This window comes from Scyliorhinus canicula, chromosome 13 (assembly GCF_902713615.1).
Source record: "Scyliorhinus canicula chromosome 13, sScyCan1.1, whole genome shotgun sequence".
Lineage (NCBI taxonomy): Eukaryota > Metazoa > Chordata > Chondrichthyes > Carcharhiniformes > Scyliorhinidae > Scyliorhinus > Scyliorhinus canicula.
Window position 1 is genome coordinate 118104290 of NC_052158.1, and position 21692 is coordinate 118125981.

General features: G+C 42.5%; 1 protein-coding gene across 4 annotated transcripts in view; it reads left to right on the forward strand.

Moving 5' to 3' along the window:
* Positions 1-21692, forward strand: part of LOC119976591 (lisH domain-containing protein ARMC9) — a 234618-nt gene that overhangs the window by 76183 nt on the left and 136743 nt on the right. For 3 of the 4 annotated variants that reach the window (XM_038817196.1, XM_038817194.1, XM_038817198.1), the window contains exons 2-4: positions 3640-3728; positions 5700-5825; positions 15376-15564. In XM_038817196.1, coding sequence (XP_038673124.1) covers positions 3678-3728; positions 5700-5825; positions 15376-15564 — 366 coding nt within the window. In that variant the 5' untranslated portion in view covers positions 3640-3677. Of the gene's footprint in view, positions 1-1107; positions 1127-3639; positions 3729-5699; positions 5826-15375; positions 15565-21692 lie in introns of those variants that run through there. The other variant, XM_038817197.1, reaches the window with a different exon arrangement.

Genomic DNA, 21692 nt, shown 5'->3' on the forward strand with positions numbered 1-21692 from the left:
ACACTCCCATGACAACAGCCAGTCCTTACACGACTGAGTTGTTGCCACTCCCTTGTGGTGGTGCCTCAGCAATCAGGGTAATTTGCTGAAGCATAGATTGCACAGAACCTGCATGACTCTTTGAACCCTGGTATTCGCAGCACGGTGGCAGCTGTCTGACCTAGCGTGCAACAAGCTTGCACAGTAACAAGCATGGCACTCATAATCTCAGTTGGAGCTTCCACTGTTGTACTGGCGCATTGGGTGACTTCGGCCTCTGATGCAAAGTAATCTGAGGAAGCATCATCCACCAAGCGCTGTTGTGTCTGCAAGTACTGGTTTGGAGTTGATCACTGCTAACATGCTGGAAATGTTGGGTCCCAGGACTCTGGGTGAAGCCCTGTGTCAGGTTGTCCTCAATTCTTCTAGACTGCGACAACAGTTTCTGTGGCAGACCTAGGCCTGCCAATGCACCAAGCATCACTTGTGCCGATGATTGTCAGCCTTCACTTGTACGTCACTCTATTGAATTCCTCCTCTGAGTGCTCTTCAGCAAAACCCGCCTATGATTTCCCCCTCTGGGGAGCTGGCACAAACACAATCCTTTCTCTTTCCCTCTGACTTGCTTCAGTCCATAAGTACCTAGTGACTCACCACATGTTGTTCTTGCCACTTTACCTTCTAAAGTACATGCCGTGCTTGTTTCTGAAATGGTGACTGTGAGTATTAGATCAAATGAAGGTGCGTCTTCATCATATATCTGTTCATGCTTGCAGCTTTCATTATGGTTGCACTTGCTGGTCAGCCCCAGGTCCTGGGTATCTAAAATGAAGGAATAAAGGGTTTGGAAGGAAGGGGGAATGGGTAGAAAGCAAGAGGTCCATGTCACATGATTTGCTGTTTGTACTTCATAGCAAATAATAGGATGAGAGAGAAGTGAGATTTGAAACTGTGCAAAAGGCAGGAACGTGTAATCAGAGGTGTTAATGGTTACATTGTTGCAATAGCCTTAGCCCCATCCAGCCCTGTAATTCTCAACACAGTCTCTTCTAAGCCTGTCTCCCAGGGATTCTCTTCTGCTGCTCCTGTTATGTGCAACCTTGCTCCTGTTATGTGCAATCCTGCAAAAGAGATTTGAGGAGTTTCAGTGAGTATGTTGCAATATGTCTGCGTTGAATAGCTGGTAGTACGTGGAAGCTGTGAGATGTGATTGTGAGAACTGCAGCAATGGTAAATGGGTGAGGGCGAGATGGAGCATCTGAATGTTAAAATTGAATCCTGATTGCTAGAGATTGCTACTGGGTAAGTGATGTGCATGTTTGGTGGTGTGGTGATTAGGAGATGGCATTTGAAGATGCATTTGCTGACCGTGAGCCAACAGTTGGAGGGCATTGAACCTCTTGCAACATGCAACCAGGTCCCCCAGGGCTACACTCCTTGAATTGACATGTGTGGTTAACTGATCTCATCTGTTTCTAAGGAAACATGGCCTCTTTCCTCCTTTCCAAATCCTTGATTAACATCTCTATTACTATGGTTATTTTACAGGGAAAGACAAATTATCAAGACTACATCAGAAGAGCCCTCGCTCTGCTTTGCCCCATTGGTACACTTATTCCTCTGAGAAACACTTGGAAAGAATTCTGCCATCTGCTGCAGCCAGAATGCACCTCTTCTTGAAGAGGTGCAATCTGCCTTTCAGTAGTATAGGCCAGTTGTAATTTGTGTTCACTGTGTACACTCCTGGACACCATGCTAGTCAGAAGCACATTTAGCATTGGACTGCACACCAATCATGGTGATGAGTTGGCATAATGAAGTTTGCATCACCTCGATCCAGGATAGGATAATTGTAATCCCTGCAGCTGAAAACCGGCACACTCCAGGTTTTAGTCCCTTATTTTGTGTGATTGAAACTCATTAGTACTTTGAGAGAGCAGCTTCATCAACTGGAATTTTCACTCCCCAGGTTTCTACAACAAAATGAAGTATGCCATTGTGTGTAGTGTACACCATCACTGCCAGAATTATATCTGCATTCCCCACTGTCCTCTAGCTGTTTAACATGGGCCTTTCATGGTGGGTCAAGTTTCTGTAGTTTAGTTATATCATATTTATAAAAATGCACACTTCAACAAAAATTAAAAGAGGAAGTCAATCATTTGCAATAGTTTGAATTAAGTGACATAAATAACATGGCAAAGTGGGCATTCAATTTTAGAATTATAGAGAGCAGTCTGCACTGCCATTATTATTTTAAAAATTGATGAAGTATGTAGAAAGTTGCTGCTTTGCTTCTATTTTTGTGTTACTACAGAATACATTCTTTGAAATAGGGAAGAGGAATCAAAGACTCATAAGTTACAGTAGTGACATGTTTATCAGTTTTTACCGGTTGGGAATGAGTAATGTTTAAGGAGGGCAGTGAGCCAACATGATGCTGTTTGTTATCTCTGATCTCTCCCATGTCCACTGTACCATCAGCTAGAAATATTAACAGTAAATAAACACTTGTTTTTAGCCTTTCTTAAATTACAAGGTTGCTATGGTTACAGTTGCAAGGCAACACAAATTACCAGGGTTGCAAATATTCTTTATTGGTGCACAGTTTTTAATTGGTATACAGCAACCAATCCTGCACAATGTAGACTAAAACGGTATCAATCTCAACACACGTTGTGCTGGAGAGATGAGATTTTACCTCTCAAGTTCTGACCAGTGAAAGCAAAGATACTAACATCACTATTGTCCAGATTTTTAATTCTGTATTTACCAATTATTTTGGGGTAACCTTGCACCATCTGCTCTTGTACCAAATTCCTCTTCCTTAACTCCTTCACCTCCGACGGTAAGGACAAGGAGCTCATGGACGTTGTTCTCATTAAGATTCAGACCATCCAATTATCTGCCTCTGCCAGTGCCTTTCCCTTCCTCTAGGATGCCGGATCCCAAACTTTGTCGAAAGCCATCCCCGTTCACTCCAGCCCTGAGCTGGTATTATTACTGCCTCTCTTGCCCAATCACAGCTCATATTTTCCATGAGGCTTGCTTCCTGCTCCCTCAACGCTATTCCCATTAAACTGCTCACCATCTATCTTCCCTTACTAGTTCACATGTTAGCTGATATTGTTATAGATCTCTGCAATGCTCCTCTCTCCTTCAAATCTGAAGTCATCACCACTCGCCTCAAAAATATAACCCTTTGCCCCATAACCTTGCAAACTATTAGAAGGCTTGAGCACCATTGACTCAAATACCCAGAAACTCATGTACAACAATCTACTGTGACATATACCACTTTGTACTGCATGTTTTCAGGTGTTGTTTATACGTAAGCGCTGTAGTTAAAAAAGTGTACATATATTTAAAATTGTTGTGTTCCTTGAAATATTCCCAATAATTTGGTATCCACACTTTTTTTAAAAAAGATGTTAAAAATCTCTCCCAAGTAAAATGGCCAGACACAGTGACTGATATGTTAGCAGTTTAGCAGAGCAGAATTTTGCTCATTTTCATGCAATGTTGTAAATTATTTTAAACTTGACGTTTACAGTATTTAATTCAATCATTTCCTGATCAATTTTTACCCAAAGTCATTTGAACTTCACAAACCTTTGGATTATGTCTTACCATTATATTTTGATTTTCTTCTTTTTATAGACTATTCTGCTACAAGACGGTAATTTATTCCATGAATCATGGGGGACAGTTTAGCACATGAAGCTGAGCTAAATGGTTTGGTAAAAGAGGTAGGTTGACCGAAAGTACATTGGAAAGAAGTTTGTGATCTGTATACATAAAAAATTAGTTAAATTAAATGTTGATGATGAGTTCAAATTTACTGTCAAAATAATGGTGGGGACAGTGGTGCTTGCAATTATTTATGCGCTTATATGAGAGAAATTTCAGGGCAGTACATTGGCAGATCTGTAGTGACATGTGGATATCCAAAAGTTGTTGCCTGAGTTGCCTTCTCCACCATTAGTTTTCCAAAAATGGCATCTCATTTTCTGGCTCACAATTGAAATGCATTGAACTTTGTGATGTTTCTATATTTTTGTGGTAGGTACGAATTAATTTTGCCGGAGAAACTTAGGTCTTGTCCATTTCAATCTAGGTACCTATTTGCCAAGGTAGCTCAGTATTAATTACTGCTAAAAACCCTCTATGGCTCTGAAATCGAATTACAACGATTGTGAAGTCTCATTCCTTTAGGTTTAGTTGTTGATGATTTTTAAAACATAAAATTTTAAATAAAAAGCATTTTTCCATTCTGACTTTTTTTTACTCCCTCTCTCTTAATCCAATCTTTCCTTCCCTTTCTTTATTTCTTTTTCTGTCTGCAACACTGGTGTTGAATTCACCCATTCTAATTTACACATCCTTCTCAGTGCTTACATTGTCAAATGCACATTCCTTCAATCTGTTTGGTTAAACAGATAGGCAGTTTGTTAGTTCTGCTAGCTCGGACCCTAGATGTCTGGATTTTCCTTGTTGCATATCACCTTGTGCTTTCAGCAACTCGCCATGCAAAAAATTAAAACATCAAAACACGCAAAGTGATGTAACAGTAGATGCCCTGCCATAGTATACTATGGCCATGATGGTTGAAGGAATTGGTTTGAGAGAGGGTTTCCTTTTGGTACTTAGCCCAATAAAATAGGAAACTGAGATGATGTGAAATGATCAAACTGCTTAGGTAAATGCAGAATTACGATAGTCTTGCAACATTGACTAAGTAGTTTAAAATCAAGAACAAAATCATTTATTTTGTAATTTATTTGCTTTTTGGAAGCTGGGATAGCCTTGTTTTCTCTTGCCAGGGAATAAGGAAACAAAAGCATGCAACATTTCTAACTTTGATGGCATCCGCATCCCACTGTTAGACAGATATTAAATGGACACCAACAGTACATGCAGTAGCAAGTCTGCCCTGGGCCAAAGGTGACATGCTGTAAATGGCTTCTAGCCAGATTAAAACTTCAGAGCTCAAACTACCTAAAGTTTGGTTTCATCTCAGAACCTACTCATCTTGTCCCTGAGGTTTGCACGTGTATGAGCATTGTGGAATTGCTATATAGAGGGTTTATAACATGTTGAATACTGTAGTTTATCTGTTTCAAGGAGAACATAAAACATAGAACATAAAGTGCAGAAGGAGGCCATTTGGCCCATCGAGTCTGCACCGACCCACTTAAGACCACACTTCCACCCTATCTCCGTAACCCAATAACACCTCCCAACCTTTGTAAAACTTTGAAATTGTCTACTCCTGGCTTAATTTTACCACTTGCTTGGTTAAACCAATTCAATGTAATCACAAAACTGAGTAACTCAAAATAGTTTACACAAGAATATGGGATTATTTTTATCTTTTCTACTCAATCCTTCTCCTCTCTCCTCAATTTTAAATTTTCTCTCTTTGGTTCCTGTACATTCTCAACCATAAGCCATGGCTATTGAATTGCTGTGCTCTGCCAGTGTTATCATTAAACAGGCTGCTATTACACTCAGATTATTATTATTACTCTACGTAAAACAAGGGAGAGTAATATTCAGCGGCTGTCCATGCAGTATGCAAATAATTTATTTATCAAAGGTATTAACGGTAACATTTTCTATCCATTAACACTGCAAAAATTTAATTAGACTGGAATATTAAAATTGTAAGGAAATGTTTTATATGATTATCACACAAACTCTTTTATTTTCTCAATCAGTATTTAAAGTTTGCTGCTTTTGAGGAAACTGTGAATGTGTTTGTTAAAGAATGTAAAAGCAAGGGAAAGGCAATCCCGAAACCACCAATGATTGCTGACCACGATATTAAGACTTCTTACATTCAGGTAAACTGTGTGTTCTTTGAATCATCACTTGCGAGTCTTAAAGTAACCTGTGTTGCAATAATTATTACTGTCTGATGCTAAAGCTATGGTAAATATTACTTTCTGAAACATACTTTTGGACATTAATCATGATATGGTCTGTTGCAAAGAATCACCTGTGACATCCCCTTGTTCTATCAGTAACGAGTAGTTTCAGTTTATATGAGATTACAAAGAAATCATTTTTTTTCAAATTTATTTTTCTGTTCAATAACATTCAGAATGAATGTAATCATCTCAGTTCCTCAAAGCCTGTCCATCATCTAAAAGGCACAAGTCAGGAGGGTGATGGAAGACTCCCCACTTGCCTGGATGAGTACAGCTCCAACAACACTTGAGAAGCTTGACACCATCCAGGATAAAGCAACCCACTTGATTGGCAATGGATCCACAAACATTCACTCCTCCACCACCAACACACAGTAACAGCAGTGTGTGCCATCTGCAAGGTGCACTGCAGGAACTCACAAAGGCTCTTTAGACAGCATCCTCCAAACCCACGCCCGCTGCCATCTAGAAGGACAAAGGTAGCAGATACATGGGAACACAACAACCTGAAAGTTCTCCTTGAATCCACTTACTATTCTGACTTAGAAATGTTTCACTATATCCCTGTTTCTTCACTGTCACTGGGTCAAAATCCTAGAACTCCCTCCCTATTAGTGCAGTGGGTGTACCTACACCACATGGCAAGCAGCAGGTCAAAAAGGCAGCTCACCACCACCTTCACAAGGGCAATTAGGGTTAGCCAATAAATGTTGGTCCAGCCAACGAAGCCCACAATGATATATTTTCCCCGTGAGAGGAAGATCTTTTCCCTTTGTAATAACTGTTATCCAGATTTTTTTCGGATTCAACTTAATGAATTTGGATACTTTTTCTTTCCTCTTTTCAAAACAGCAAATATTACTGAGCACGGTCCCATGAACATCAACAATCCTCTAAGAATTCAGCTAGGTGGGATGGGAGGGGGCGGGGGGGGGGGGGGGGGGGGGGGGTGGGATGATGTGAGCAATATGTGTATGTTTTATGATAGTGGATGATTTTAGAGCTGAGCCTTAACATATTAACACGGCTTACTCGATAATGATAAATAGTCCAAAACCTGATTATATTTTCCCTCTTCTGAACTAGGGCTTATGAAGGTCAATTATACCGATTTCTGACTGTCTAGGAATGTCTAAAGAGCACAGAACTTAAACCTGAGACATTCTTAATCTGTTTATTATAAACGTATTATGAAATACGTTTGCCCAGTGTCTATTGCAATAAGTTCTGAGACGAGATAATAAATTCTGGACAAAGAGAAATTTGATTCAATAGTATCAGGACAATTTATTAAGCAACAAAATATGTACTTAACAAACTATCAATATCCTGGTTCAGGTAGTTCTTGCTTCACACTGACTCTGCCGGCATAAATGGCTCGTGATTCATTTTCTCTTGCCTCTACCTATGTCATCTTCAAAACTCTCCAAATCCATTCTTTTTATCCCCTGAAGCTGGAGTTCTTCTTGTGTTGCTGTGTTCTGATCTTGTTATCAGTCTGCCAGTTCTTACATTAACTTATTAATGTAATTATGACCCATGATCATGTTCCGCAGTCACAACCCAAACAGCATATCCTTAACACATATACAAACCATCTATACACGTGGTTCTGATTAACTCAAGCTGTTGTGGTAAAAGATGCAACGTTTCGAGTCTGTATGTTCCGGTAACCAAGTCTTTTATTCATAAGCATACTTGAGAGATACAGCCTGCTTCTATATCGTGTCTCTCTGAATCAAAGGCTGTGCAACATATTTATATTGTTTGGTTATCATACTTGCACTATAAAATCCTGACAAGTGGAATGATACCGGCTGCAACTGTTCCCTTTATCTTATTGACAGCACAAGTCTGTGCTTCTTATCACACTTTTGATTCCCCATCCTATCAGAGTCATTAAGTTTGTGATTGTCACTTTCCCACACCATCATGTTGTGAAAGGGCTCTAATGACTGCTGTTTTAAAGCTGTTAATGCTTACAACTACACTTGCCTACTTTGAAGCTAGCAATCTTCATATCAATTTTAATGTTGAATTATTTAATTTACCCCATTCAGTCCCTCCTTTTGTACCCCTGGCCAGGCACTACCTGGCCCAAGTGGGCCATTCCCAAGATCCTCTTCCCATCAGAAACTGCTAGAGTCCAGGGGGCTATGGGTCTGCTGCCCTATCATTCATTCTCTTACAGCTTTGCCTAAGTCTTATTGACCAAAGCTAAGCCCAGAACCATCATTGCATTAAATTGGAAAATCTTCATAGATATTCCTGATTTTTGAGTTTCCTGGGGTAAGATGTTGGTAGCAGTCGATGGCGAGGTTTACGTTTTATTGGCTAGCATTACCATCTGTACTGCTTGGTATACCAACAGTCTTTGATAACAACAAATACAGAAACTAACTATTAAAACTGCAACAGATGCAACAGGTATTGTTACTCTCCCTACTTCCCGTTAGTTATATTGCATTCTTGACGGCCTGGCCCAGTTACTGCTTCAGCCTTCCAATCTCCTTGCCTTTGCTGTGGCCACATTCACTTGCACCCTTCCCCCTCACGATTGCTGACGGCTTTGTTTCATGACCCTCCCCGTGGTGGTCAGGGAGCTTTTTCAGCTACTGCTACCTGAGCTATTTGACCCAGGATGTCGCTGATGTTTAATGTACTGTCCTACCATGGACTGAATAAATAGCCAGTGAGACCTCTGCCTGCAAGATGAAAATCCTCTACCGTAGAGGAGTCGGTGATATGTAAGCAGGAGGTGCTGTTATTCTCACACATTGATCCTCCATATTATCCATCGGAAACACCACTGTGCAGGGGGAGATCTGCACTGCTCTGAAGGCCTTTCAAGGATTCCAGAGTTTTAAAGGGGCAGGTGATGTAATGCTGTGATTCAGTACAACTCCCAACATCCTACCTCGCACATCCACCAATTCTCTTCCACTCCCAGGAACTTGAATTTATATCCACCTTATATGTTCTGTTAATATGTTTGAGTGCTATACTCATCAGAAATGTTAATGTGTCTCCCTTGCCTCCGGTCACCGGTCGATTAACTACTAATTCCTGTTATTCCTCCTGTAAGTTTATGAGGTCTAATTTCTCTATAACCTGGTATGTGTTGAGGGGCAATACCAAATCTTATGTCTTTAATATCTGGTTTGACATTATTTATCAGTCCCAAACCTAAATGTAACATGTGCCGCTCCTCGATTGTGGGCCAGTCATATTAATGACTTTTAACTGTAGTATACCTTTCCCCGACCTTGTAAAGCTGCAATTGTATTCTGTTTCCTGCGCTGTGAATCCCAGTCCTCCATGTGATCTCTTTTGCTTCCTCGCAGGCATAAACACAATTTTGTCCAATCAACCAATAAGATCAGGATAATGTTAGTTAAATTGTTGGTCACCTTCCACATAACCATTGTAACATCATGTAATATCACTTTGGGTTTCCCACTTCTAATTATCTGACCTGGGGGCGGTGATATGGTGGCTGGGCATTTAGTGGGTTTCTGATATCTGCAAGTTGACAAATGAATACATCATGCATTGCTCCAACCAAGTTGATTAATAACATCTACACAATGCTCTTGACGGTATTGTCCCCCTAATCTCAGTTCCCAGACAAATGGGGGCAAATTGGTTCATCCCACCTTTTGTGTTCACTCCTGTGTTGGACACAGAGAACAGAATTTCCACCACACCCAAGTTGGTGTGGTACACTCCTTTTATGTCCACATTTCCAGCCATGCCTTTTAGTGTAAAAGGTTGGGGCCATGTTACCTGAATCAGTCTGTCCCCTTTTTGATGGTACAACCTGGATAACATGATGAATACTGGTAGTGACTTCTGTTAGAAATCCCAATGCTTGGTTTCCCCATTCTCTGCTTCCTCCTTTAGGTAGCTGCACATACTGTCCTGGATGCAGATAGGTAATTTTATTGATGTTCACAGTGGGCTGCTCTTGCTGTCCTCCAGATTGCCATTGCTCTGTGGATTTGTTTGCTGCCAGAAACAGACTATGAGATATAAGTCTTCACCTGTGGTCAACAGCGAGATTGAGAGTCACGCACAACTTAATAAAGGATCATTTTTTCGAGATGGCAGAGGAGATGGAGGCTTTCATTTAAAAACAAGGACTTGAACTGAATTGAGTCTGTTTGAATAGGACTTTATTGGGTGTTCATGGGATGGAATTGTTTGGGGACATTTTAATATTGTATATTTGTTTGGTTAACTGAGGTATATTGATCTGTATTGGAGTGTATATGTTGTTGGGGGAGTGATGAGGGGGAGGGCGGCCAAAGAAGTTGGCAGTAAGGATTAAGGCAGTAATGTGGATAATATATGGCCCAAGATGGAAGGTTGAGATTATTCCTTTGTAGGGGCGGGGGAGTTTTTGTCCCACTTTGTTCATTGGGTGTGGGCCCTGGCCCGGGAGTTGGGGGAGGGGCTTCCTCACTAGCAGTTAGAGCTTAACTAGTGATCGGGAATGAGGTGGGGCAGGAGCTGTGGCCTGTTGGAACTGTTCAGACATGTTTTGATGAGCCTAATGGTGTGTTTCGTTAGGGGAGGGAGATGATAAGGAGAGAGCATTGTTTGACTGGAGCTAGCTGGCAGGTTTCTGGGTCAGAAGAAAGGGGAGGTGGTGGTGGAGGGTTGCTTGTGGACTGTGACCAGGGGTATTTCATTGTCTCACCTTATCGGTGGGGCTGGCAGCCGTCTTGGGTGGGTCTCGGTCCTAGGAGCTTGGAAGAGGGAGGGGATAATCCCTCGCGGTGGAAATGGCTGACTTGAGAGGGAGGAGGCGTGAGAGACCCCCAGTCAGACTAGTCATGTGGAATGTGAGAGGTTTGGGATGCCCAGTGAAACAATCAAGAGTTTTCTCCCATCTGAAGAATTTTAGGGCAGTTACAATACCAGACTAAGCTAGAGTCACAGACGAATGACGCGGATTCTCATCAATTGTGGCAAGGCTTAAACAACATAATGGGCTACAAAGCAAAGTCGAGTAGAATCTCCGGCTACAGCGCACCCCTCCAATGCATTCTATGCTCGTTTCGAGCAGGAAACCAATAAACTGTTGTCAACTGCCCCAGCAGCCTCAGGCATACCCATACCTACCGTCACAACCTCCGAAGTCAGATCAGCCTTCTTGAAAGTGAACCCTCGGAAAGCAATGGGTTCTGACCGATGATCCTACGCAGACCAACAGGCAGGTGTGTTCACGGACATGTTCAACCTCTCCCTACTCCTGCTTCAAGAAGACCACCATACCGGAAAAACCAGGAAGGGTGCCTCAACGATTACTATGCGGTGGCCTCGACATCGATCATAATGAATTACTTCGAGAGGTTAGTCATGGGACTCATTAACTCATTACTCCCAGAATGCCTGGATCCACTGCAATTCACATACTGCCACAACTGGTCCACAGCAGACACTATCTCCTTGGCCCTACACTCATTCCTGGAGCATCTCAACAACAATGAAACCTACGTCAGACTCCTATTGATTGACTACAGCTCCTCCTTAAACACCATAATTATAGTCAAGCTCATATTAAAACTCAAATACTTGGACTTGGCTCCTCACTCTGCAACTGAATCCATGACTTCCTGACCCATAGACCATAATCAATAAGGCAAAACAACATCACCTTCTCTATGATAGTCCTCAACACCGGGACCCTGCAGGGCTGCGTCCTTAGCCCTTTACTATACCTCCTAAACACACATGTTATACACGTGGCAAAATGTGGCTCCAACTCCATCTACAGGTTTGTTGATGACACTACCGTAGTGGGTCGGTTCACGCACAACGAGATGGAGCACAGGAGGGAGATAGAGAACCAAGCGGTATGGCATAACGACAACAATCTCTCACTCAATGTCAGCAAAACTAAGGAGCTGGTCATTGACTTCAGGAAACAAAGTATTGTACACTACATTGTCTGCATCAATGGTGCCGAGGTGGAGATGGTTGACAGCTTCAAATTCCTAGGTTTACACATCACCAACAATCTGTCCTGGTCCACCCACGTCGACACTACGACCAAGAAAGCACAACAGCCCCTGTACTTCCTCAGGAAATTAAGGAAATTCGGCATGTCCACATTGACCCTGTAGACCAAGCTTGTATAGTTCAGTTTACTGAGACGGGCCAATCCCGGGCTATGCGAACCCCCAGATACCTAAAGCTGGAACCAGCCAGCCAATCTCCCCTCCCCAGAGGATTAACTGGAAAGCACTCACTTTTTTTTCAAGTTTAGCTAGTACCCTGAAAAAGAGCCAAAGCCCCGCATTAGCTCCATTTTATCACTCATGGTGGAGATCGGGTCTGTCACAGAAAGTAAGAGATCAACAGCATACAGGGACACCCTGTGCTCCACCCCTCCCCTGGCTATCCCCCTCCACTTAACTGAAGCCCTCAAGGCAATGGCCAAAGGCTCTATCGCCAATGCAAACAAAAGTGGCAACATAGGGCACCCCTGTCTCGTTCTCATATTTAAATGGAAATACCCCAAGCTCATGTTATTGGTGCGGACACCAGCTTTTGGGGCCTTGTGCAACAGTTGTCTCCAAGCTTGTGGGTTTTTGGGTCTCCTTCTTTAGCACTGATTCGTTCGTCGGTGATTCTGAAAATGGAACTGGAGCCCTGTCCTTTAGTAGCCATATTTGGGCTGTCAGACTCGCCGGAGCTGCAGATGGGCTACGGGGACCGATGTCCTGGCTTTCGCCTTGCTGATTGCCCGGAGGTGAGTAGTGCTGGGGTGGAGCTCTGCTTCTCTGCCCAGTGCCTCAGTGTGGCTGGGAGATCTGATGGGAATCCCATACATCGAGAAAGCTAAATACACCATGAAGAGAGCAATTGAGGGGTTCTACTGGTGATAGCAGCCATTTATTGTGTATTTAGTTGCTAAAGGGGGCGGAGTTAGGTTATGTTTTGGCTGTTGTATGTGTATATTGGTGTTTTATTCTGTTTTTTGTATTATTTTGTGTTATGTATAAAATGGAAACATTTGAATAAAAAATATTTTTGAAATATCAAATCTGAATGGCTTATGAGGAGAAACAGCTTATAGATGTTTGGGATGATCAGCAAGGTACACATATGTCAATGTATAGTCAAGCAAGTTGATACGGGCAGATAGCCGAATATACAAAAGGCATAATCAAAGAGGAACAAAGATATAAATAGCCAGCTGATCAGAAGCAAGGCACGCCAGTTAACACCAACAGCCTCAGGAAGCAGTTCTATGTTCTATGTAAGACAAGCCAGTTTTCCAGCTAACCGCCTAAAAGTCTTAGAGCCAATTCAGTGCAAAAAACCTTAGTAAATGTTTTGAACCAGTAAAATACGTTTCCCAGACTTGATATATCATCCCTGCATTGTGTTTTTTTCAAACTTCTCAAGTTGTTTATTTTGGATGTTGTCTGGGGAATTCTTACTGAGTTCAGGTATCGTAGATATATTTTGGAATAAGGAGGACGTTCTACGTAAACTGTGTATGTGTTTAGTAATTCATATACCTTAATTGCTATAAAGTAGTCCTGACCCTGTGTATTGTCTTTTCTTCACCTTAATAAATAATCTTTAATAATTGTTGCATAACTACTGAGCTACTATTCTCACTGGGTTTCACTTGTCTCTGCACACCAAGACAAAATAAAACTGTACATCCCCACAAACCTGTGTTCCAATTTGGGATACACACGCAGATAATATCAGCATGCTTCGTAACACTGCACTGTGTGGGGCGGGGATTAATCATTGTAGTCAACCTCCCATGATATTTCATCTGAGGAAAATGTACCATGTGCAATATTCAGATGAAGCAGGAATGTGGAAATAGTTGGAGCTGGATGGGAAAGGAGAAGTGCAGAGGAAACTGACAGGAGGAAGGACGACATTTGAGGGCAAAGAGAGAGAAAACACTGGAGGGGAGAGACTGAATGACTGGAAAAGGGCAGATGGAAGCAAGATAGGGGAGAAGGTACAGGACTGGGAGGTTAGAGAATAAAGTGCCCCCCTCCCCAACCAAAACCAGTTTACGATCTGGGGGTGGAGGGGGTTGTGAGTCAGGATTCTCCATCATGGGCACATGCTGTGTTGAGATATCTTCCCATCTGCTGGGATTTATTTTACGTCACAGTGCATTGTGAGGCTTTTGATGAATTTCCCTTCCCTGCAAAATACAAGTTAATCTGCTGCCAAGCGGCCAAACCAAGTGGAAAATACATTAGTAAGAAATGAAGTGGGGAGATTTTCCCTGATGCTCAATGGTTGTCTCCAAGTGGATAAGTCATATGCATCAGGAATCACCTTGTTTCAATCCTGGATCCTGAGCTAGCAGTGTATTTTGGGGGATGGTATAATTGTTTGAATACCGAACAAACTGTCAAAACCATTTGGCAGAATACCTCAAGGCCAGGACTTTCAAACAAGCATGAAGATATTGCTGAGCTGGTGGTGAGAAGGGCCCTCCCCTTCATATCGTTCATGAACAACAGGCTTCTCACTGCTGCTGTACATTGCCCTCAAGGTAGCTGTGATGAGGAAGAGACAGTTACTCATCTCTTTCTGGTATGTGCATTTGAAAGAGGATCTGGAAAGAGATGCAGTGATTTTTGTGAAATTCTGTGAGCACACTCTGCTTTACAGTCTATTCCCTTGGGACGCACCGAGACATACATCAGCTGCCATTCTAAGGTCCATGACTACATGCTGCGGGATCCAGTGAAGCTTGCTGCAGCTGCTGCAAAGGCTCAATGGGGCTACAGTCACCGCATATGGCTCTCCCACTAGAGCATTATGAGGAGCTCTAGAACCCCTTGCGTTGTATGCATCAGAAAATATTTAAATAAGTTGTTTAGCAGTGAGTTCAGAAGAAGCTCTGGAGTATAAAAACATTTCTAAACTGAATGTACTTAAATTACAGATGCAAAATTCTCGAAAATCTTTGTCCCCAGATCGAATTGACTATTTATTTGTGATTCTGTCTGTGAGCTGAATTTTATGGGGTGAGGAGGGGTGGTCAGGTTGGCTTGTCTGCCCAGCAGTAAAATTGGTTGGATGCCAACTTGCTCAATGCCAGTCTGCCCTGCAGTCATAATACACTATGGGCAGACTAAATTGCTGAACAGTGGGACTTAGAATCCCTACAGTGCAGAAGATGCGATCTGCAATGTATGTGGTCTGAGGCACCCTCAACTGTACTGTATTGAATCAAATTGATATGTAATGCACTTTGTGTACTGCCACATTTATCCTTTTTACAATGTGTTACAATAGAAGTACATTATATCTGGATAAATAAACCTTTGCAGCCAATGTTCACTGTTCTTCTAATTAATACAAGACCATGGGCTGCAGATTGTAGGGATAAAAGATTTGTTTCAGTACACCACAAAACTTTTATGTATTGTAGATGAAAAAGCCTTTTTTTCTTTTCTAACAGGAAGACTTGCTTCAAGCATTTGAAGATGGAAACAGAAAAGTATTTTTCAAACTTTGGGAACAGCATATTTCACCTCAAGTTAGAGAAGATGAGCAACTACCTCAGAAATTGGAGTTTTATCTTCATGTTCATTTTGCCATCTTTCCTCTGAAGAATTCTGGAAAGTCTGTAATTTACAAAAAAAACAAGGTAAATCAATTTTTAAATGTGCCTAAATAGGTTCTATGAAAATACCCTACATCTTTGGTTTATGACGATGACAAAAACATTCGTTTTTAGAATATCCTTGTCATGAAAGTGTCATGGAGTACTTTTTAAAACAACACCCCATTTTATTAGCAGAAAGTAAAATAATATTCTAAGCAGCATTTATCAAGATACTGATACTAATTTGTAAAAGTATATCTTTCAAAAGTTATTAAAGTCTTGGAGATCGTGATTATGGCCTCCCTCTCTAGTAGATCTGTTGACACAGATTCTCAAGAATGTCCCTGTGTATTCTGGAATGACTTCAGATGAATCAGAGAGCTGTCCTGAAACTGACCCACTGTAATGCTAATATATATTACCTACGTGTCATGTGCAAAATGTACTCTTTGATTTGAAGGATATTAAAAGGTGTAAAGGGAACATCCAATCTGTGCAATACTTGAAGTGTTGGTAGTGGCAGTGAGTTCAGAAGAAGCACTGGAGTATAAAAACATTTCTCAACACTGACTGAATGTACTTAAATTACAGATACAAAATTCTCTAAAATCTTTGTCCCCCGACCCAATTGACTATTTATCTGCGGCTCTGTCTGTGAGCTGCATTTTATGGGGTGGGAAGGGGCGATCAGGTTGGGTTGTCTGCCCAGGAGTAAAATTGGTCGGATGCTAACTCGCTCAATGCCAGTGTGCCCTGCAGCCATAACACACTATGGGCAGACTAAATTGCTGAACAGTGAGACTAGACTCCCTACAGTGCAGAAGGAGGCCATTTTGCCCATCGAGCCCATTTTGCCCATTGACCCTCTGAAAGAGCACTCTACCAAGCTCACTTCACCATCCTATTCCTTTAACCTAACCTACACATCCCTGGACACTATGGGACAATTTAGCATGTCCAATCCACCTAACCCGCACATCTTTGGGCTGTGGGAGGAAACTGGAGCACCCGGACGAAACCCATGCAGACAAAGGGAGAAAGAGCAAAGCTTGCACAGTCACCCGAGGCCAGAATTGAACCTGGATACCTGGCTCTGTGAGGCACCAGTGCTAATCACTGTGCTACCGTGCCGCGCACTTAAGCTCCTCACTCTGAAGGAAGTCTGAATGGCTGGCACCTCAATCATCCCTAGCAGGGCCAGAACTGAGTAATGGGCACAGCTGGAACTGCAGGAAGAAGCCCAAAGAGGATCACGGCTGACCCAAGAATGCATGTTCTGGAGTTTTAGGGCATGGCTGGATCTGAAAGCTCAGGGAGAGGAAGAGGGAGCCATTTTTTGTCAAGCAGGCCACACATGAATGAAGTGGGGGGGCATGCAATTTAGGGGATGTGCCCTAATGCATGCATGGCACCCTTGAATGATGTGCTCCTCCTCTTTCTTCCTCCTTTAAAAATGGTGTGGGCAGGGTACTTTCCATGGTACTATCTATAGAACCTAAAGGACCCGTAATTATTTATTTATATATGGTGGGCAGGTTTTTGATTTCCAATTTCACCTCTGCGTATTATGGGGGTGAGCTCAGGGGTGGGTGGAAAGGTGGTAGGCTAGCCACCTGACCTATCCTTCGTCTCTCTCTCTCTCTCTCCCCCTTTCTCTCTTTAACTCTCTCTCTCTCTTTATCTCTCTCTCTCTCTCTCTCTTTCTCTTCCCCCCCCCCCCCCCACCCCACCGTAAACATGCTCTGCGGAGATACATAACATCAAGCTGCAATGTTCATCACTCTCTTTGGGATCATTGTTAGGATTAACAGTTTCTGTTACAAAAAAGCACTGGCAAGATCCTTTGAAATATTTATAGGAGCATTTGTACCTTAATACTGAGGCAAGTAGTAGTTGTTAGCAGTGAACTATGCTGAGCTAATAAAATTCAACTTTCCTTCAGAACAGCAGGTTTTAAGTATGAAGTGTGTTCTTCTGGCCACTCCACCGCTGTATTAAAAATGTAACCATTAGATGGTGCTGTTTTACCTCCAATGAATATATTTTAAGTGCTATATTATCACTGATAAATTGTTTATCAAGTTCCCCACCTGTGTTTTCAAGCATGTAGCTTGGCAAAATGTAATGTGCAAAGTAAGAGCCTTAGCGGTTCAAGAAAAATCATATAAACCATAAATTAATTTCTTAGATTTTGATTTATTGTCACGTGGACCGAGGTAGAGTGAAAAGTATTGTTCTGAATACAGCCCAGGCAGATCGCCCATACATGAAAACATAGAACATACGATAAATGCATAAGGCGAGATAATGAAAATGCATAAACATATACAGTGGATGAAGAATACGGTATGTGCTACATCTTTAGAGAAGATGCGTAGAAAGATCAGAACCTAAGAGGGTCATCCAAGAGTCGGGTAGCAGTGGGGAAGAAGCTGTTTTTGAATCTATTTGTTCGTGTTCTCAAACCTTTGTGTCTTCTGCCTCATCAAAAAGGTTAGAAGAGAGAGCAGCCTGGGTGGGAGGTGTCTTTAATTATGCTGCCCGCTTTCCCAAGGCAACAGGAGGTGTAGACAGAGCGAACGGATGGGAGGCGGGCTTGCATGATGGACTGGGCTGTGTTCACGACTCTCTGTAGTTTCTTACGGTCTTGGGACGAGCAGTTGCCGTATCAAGCTGTGATGCAACCAGATGGGATGCGTTCTGTGGTACATTTATAGAAGTTTAGAACTGTTGTTGTGGACACGCAAATTTCCTTAATTTCCTGAGGAAGTATAGGTGCTGGTGTGCTTTCTTGGTGGTAGCAATGAGGTGGGTGGACTAGGACAGATTGTTGGTGATGTTTACACCTAGGATTTTGAATCTGTTAACCATCTCCACCTCGTTACCATTGACACAGACAGGGGCACTTCGATTCCTGAAGTCAATGACCAGTTCCAAGGTTAGGTTCAATGTTACTTATCATTTATCTGTCCATGTCCATGAGGCAATATGGGTAGAGCTAAGAAATAGGAAGGGTGCATTAACATTGTTGGGACTTTACTACAGGCCTCCCAAAAGCGAGTGTGAAGTAGAGGTACAAATATGTAGACAGATTATAGAAAAATGTAGGAGCAATAGGGTGGTTGTGATGGGAGATTTTAACTTCTCCAACATTGAATGGGACTCATGTAGTGTTGGAGGCGTAGATGGAGCAGAGTTTGTAAGGAGCATTTAGGAGAGTTTTTTAAAGCAGTATGCAAATAGTCGAACTCAGGAAGGGGCCATACTGGACCTGGTATTGGGGAATGATCCCGGCCAGGTGGTTGAAGTTTCTGTCGGTTATTACTTTGGGAATAACGATCACATTCCGTAAGTTTTAGAATACTCATGGACAAAGACGAGAGTGGTCCTAAAGGAAGAGTGCTAAACTGGGGAAAGGCCGAGTATAACAAAATTCGGCAGGAGCTCGGGAATGTGGATTGGGAGCAGCTGTTTAATGGTAAATCCACATTTGAAATGTGGGAGTCTTTTAAGGAAAGGTTGATTAGAGTGCAGGACAGACATGTTCCTGTGAAAATGAGGGATAGAAATGGCAAGATTAGGGAACCATGGATGACGGGTGGAATTGTGAGACTAGCTAAGATGAAAAAGGAAGCATACATAAGATCGAGGCGACTCAAAACTGATGAAGCTTTGGAGGAATATCGGGACAGTAGGACGAATCTCAAACGCGCACTAAAGAGGGCTAAAAGGGGTCATGAAATATCTTTGGCTAACAGGGTTAAGGAAAATCCCAAAGCCTTTTATTCAACGAGATTATTTAACGAGAGAAAGGATTGGCCCACTCAAAGACAAAAGAGGGAATTTATGCGTGGAGTCAGAGGAAATGGGTGAGATTCTTAATGAGTGCTTTGCATCGATCACCAAGGAGAGGGACATGACGGAAGTTGAGGCTAGGGATGGATGATTAAATACTCTAGGTCAAGTCGTCATAAAGAAGGGGGAAGTTTTGGGTATTCTAAAAGGCATTAAGGTGGACAAGTCCCCAGGACCGGATGGGATCTGTCCCAGGTTACTGAGGGAAGGGAGGGACGAAATAGCTGGGGCCTTAACAGATATCTTTGCAGCATCCTTGAGCACGGGTGAGGTCCCGGAGGACTGGAGAATTGCTAATGTTGTCCCTTTGTTTAAGAAGGGTAGCAGGGATAATCCAGGGAATTATAGACCTGGGAGCTTGACGTCAGTGGTAGGAAAACTGTTGGAGAAGATACTGAGGGATAGGATCTATTCACATTTGGAAGAAAATAGACTTATCAGTGATAGGCAGCATGGTTTTGTGCAGGGAAGGTCATGTCTTACAAACCTAATAGAATTCTTTGAGGAAGTGACAAAGTTAATTGATGAGGGAAGGACTGTAGATGTCATATACATGGACTTCAGTAAGGTGTTTGATAAAGTTTCCCATGGCAGGTTGATGGAAAAAGTGAAGTCGTATGGGGTTCAGGGTGTACTAGCTAGATGGATAAAGAACTGGCTGGGCAACAGGAGACAGAGAGTAGTGGTGGAAGGGAGTGTCTCAAAATGGAGAAAGGTGACTAGTGGTGTTCCACAGGGATCCGTGCTCGGGCCACTGCTGTTTGTGATATACATAAATGATCTGGATGAAGGTATAGGTGGTCTGATGAGCAAGTTTGCAGATGATACTAAGATTGGTGGAGTTGCTGATAGCGAGGAGGACTGTCAGAGAATACAGCAAAATATAGATAGATTGGGGAGAGAAATGGCAGATGGAGTTCAGTCCAGGCAAATGGAAGGTGATGCATTTTGGAAGATCTAATTCAAGAGCAGACTATGTGGTCAATGGAAGAGTCCTGGGGAAAATTGATGTACAGAGAGACCTGGGGGTTCAGGTCCATTGTACCCTGAAGGTGGCAACGCAGGTCGATAGAGTGGTCAAGAAGGCATACAGCATGCTTGCCTCTACGGACGGGGTATTGAGTACAAGAGTTGGCAGGTCATGTTACAGTTGTATCGGACTTTGGTTAGGCCACATTTGGAATAGGATGTGGATGCTTTAGAGAGGGTGCAGAGGAGGTTCACCAGGATGTTGCCTGGTATGGAGGGTGCTAGCTATGAAGAAACGTTGAGTAGATTAGGATTGTTTTCGTTGGAAAGACGGATTGAAGTCTACAAAATTATGAGAGGGTGGATAGCAACAAGCTTTTTCCAAGAGTGGGGGTGTCAATTACAAGGGGTCACGATTTCAAGGTGAGAGGGGGAAAGTTAAGGGAGATGTGCATGGAAAGTTTTTTACGCAGAAGGTAGTGGGTGCCTGGAACGCTTTGCCAGCGGAGGTGGTAGAGGCAGGCACGATAGCATCATTTACGATGCATCTAGACAGATATATGAACGGGCGGGGAACAGAGGGAGGTTGATCCTTGGAAAATAGGTGACAGGTTTAGATAAAGGATCTGGATCAGCGCAGGCTGGGAGGGCCAAAGGGCCTGTTCCTGTGCTGTAATTTTCTTTGTTCTTTGTTCTTATGCCTGGATGCTACTCAGCTCCTGCTGCACACGAGTATGGACTGTTTCATTATCAGATGCGGTATGAATGGAACTGAAAATTGTGAATCAACAAATGATGGAGGAAAGATAAGGTAGCTCAAGATAGCTGGGCTTTGGACACTGCCTTGAGAACAAATGTTTTCGTTGCATTTAGTTGACCTTGGCTAGTGTAGCAATCAAAGAAAATGACTTTGATGGTTCTCGTTGTTCAACTAATCACACTTGAGCAAGAGTTAGAACTGTCTGAAAGGGAGGGGAGAAGATGGAAAACAGCTTAAAAGAAAATAGTGCCCAAAACATAAAACAGTTGAAGCATTTGCAAATACCTTCAGCCCGAGTGGATAAGCTAAAATGACTTAATCCTGACGTGCCCACCATTGCCAGTGCCAGTTTTCAGCCAATTTGCTTTGTTCCACATGATGTAAAGAAATTGGTGACTGCACTGAATCTACCAAAGGTGATGGGTTCTGACAACATCCCAGGTGTAGGGTGATGACCTGTGATCCAGGACTACATTGCCTCCAACAAACTGCTTCAGTATAGCAACAGCACTGATATCTTGCCAACACAGTATAAAATTGTCCAGTTATATCCTGCCCACAAAAATCAGGGTAAATCCGATTGCGT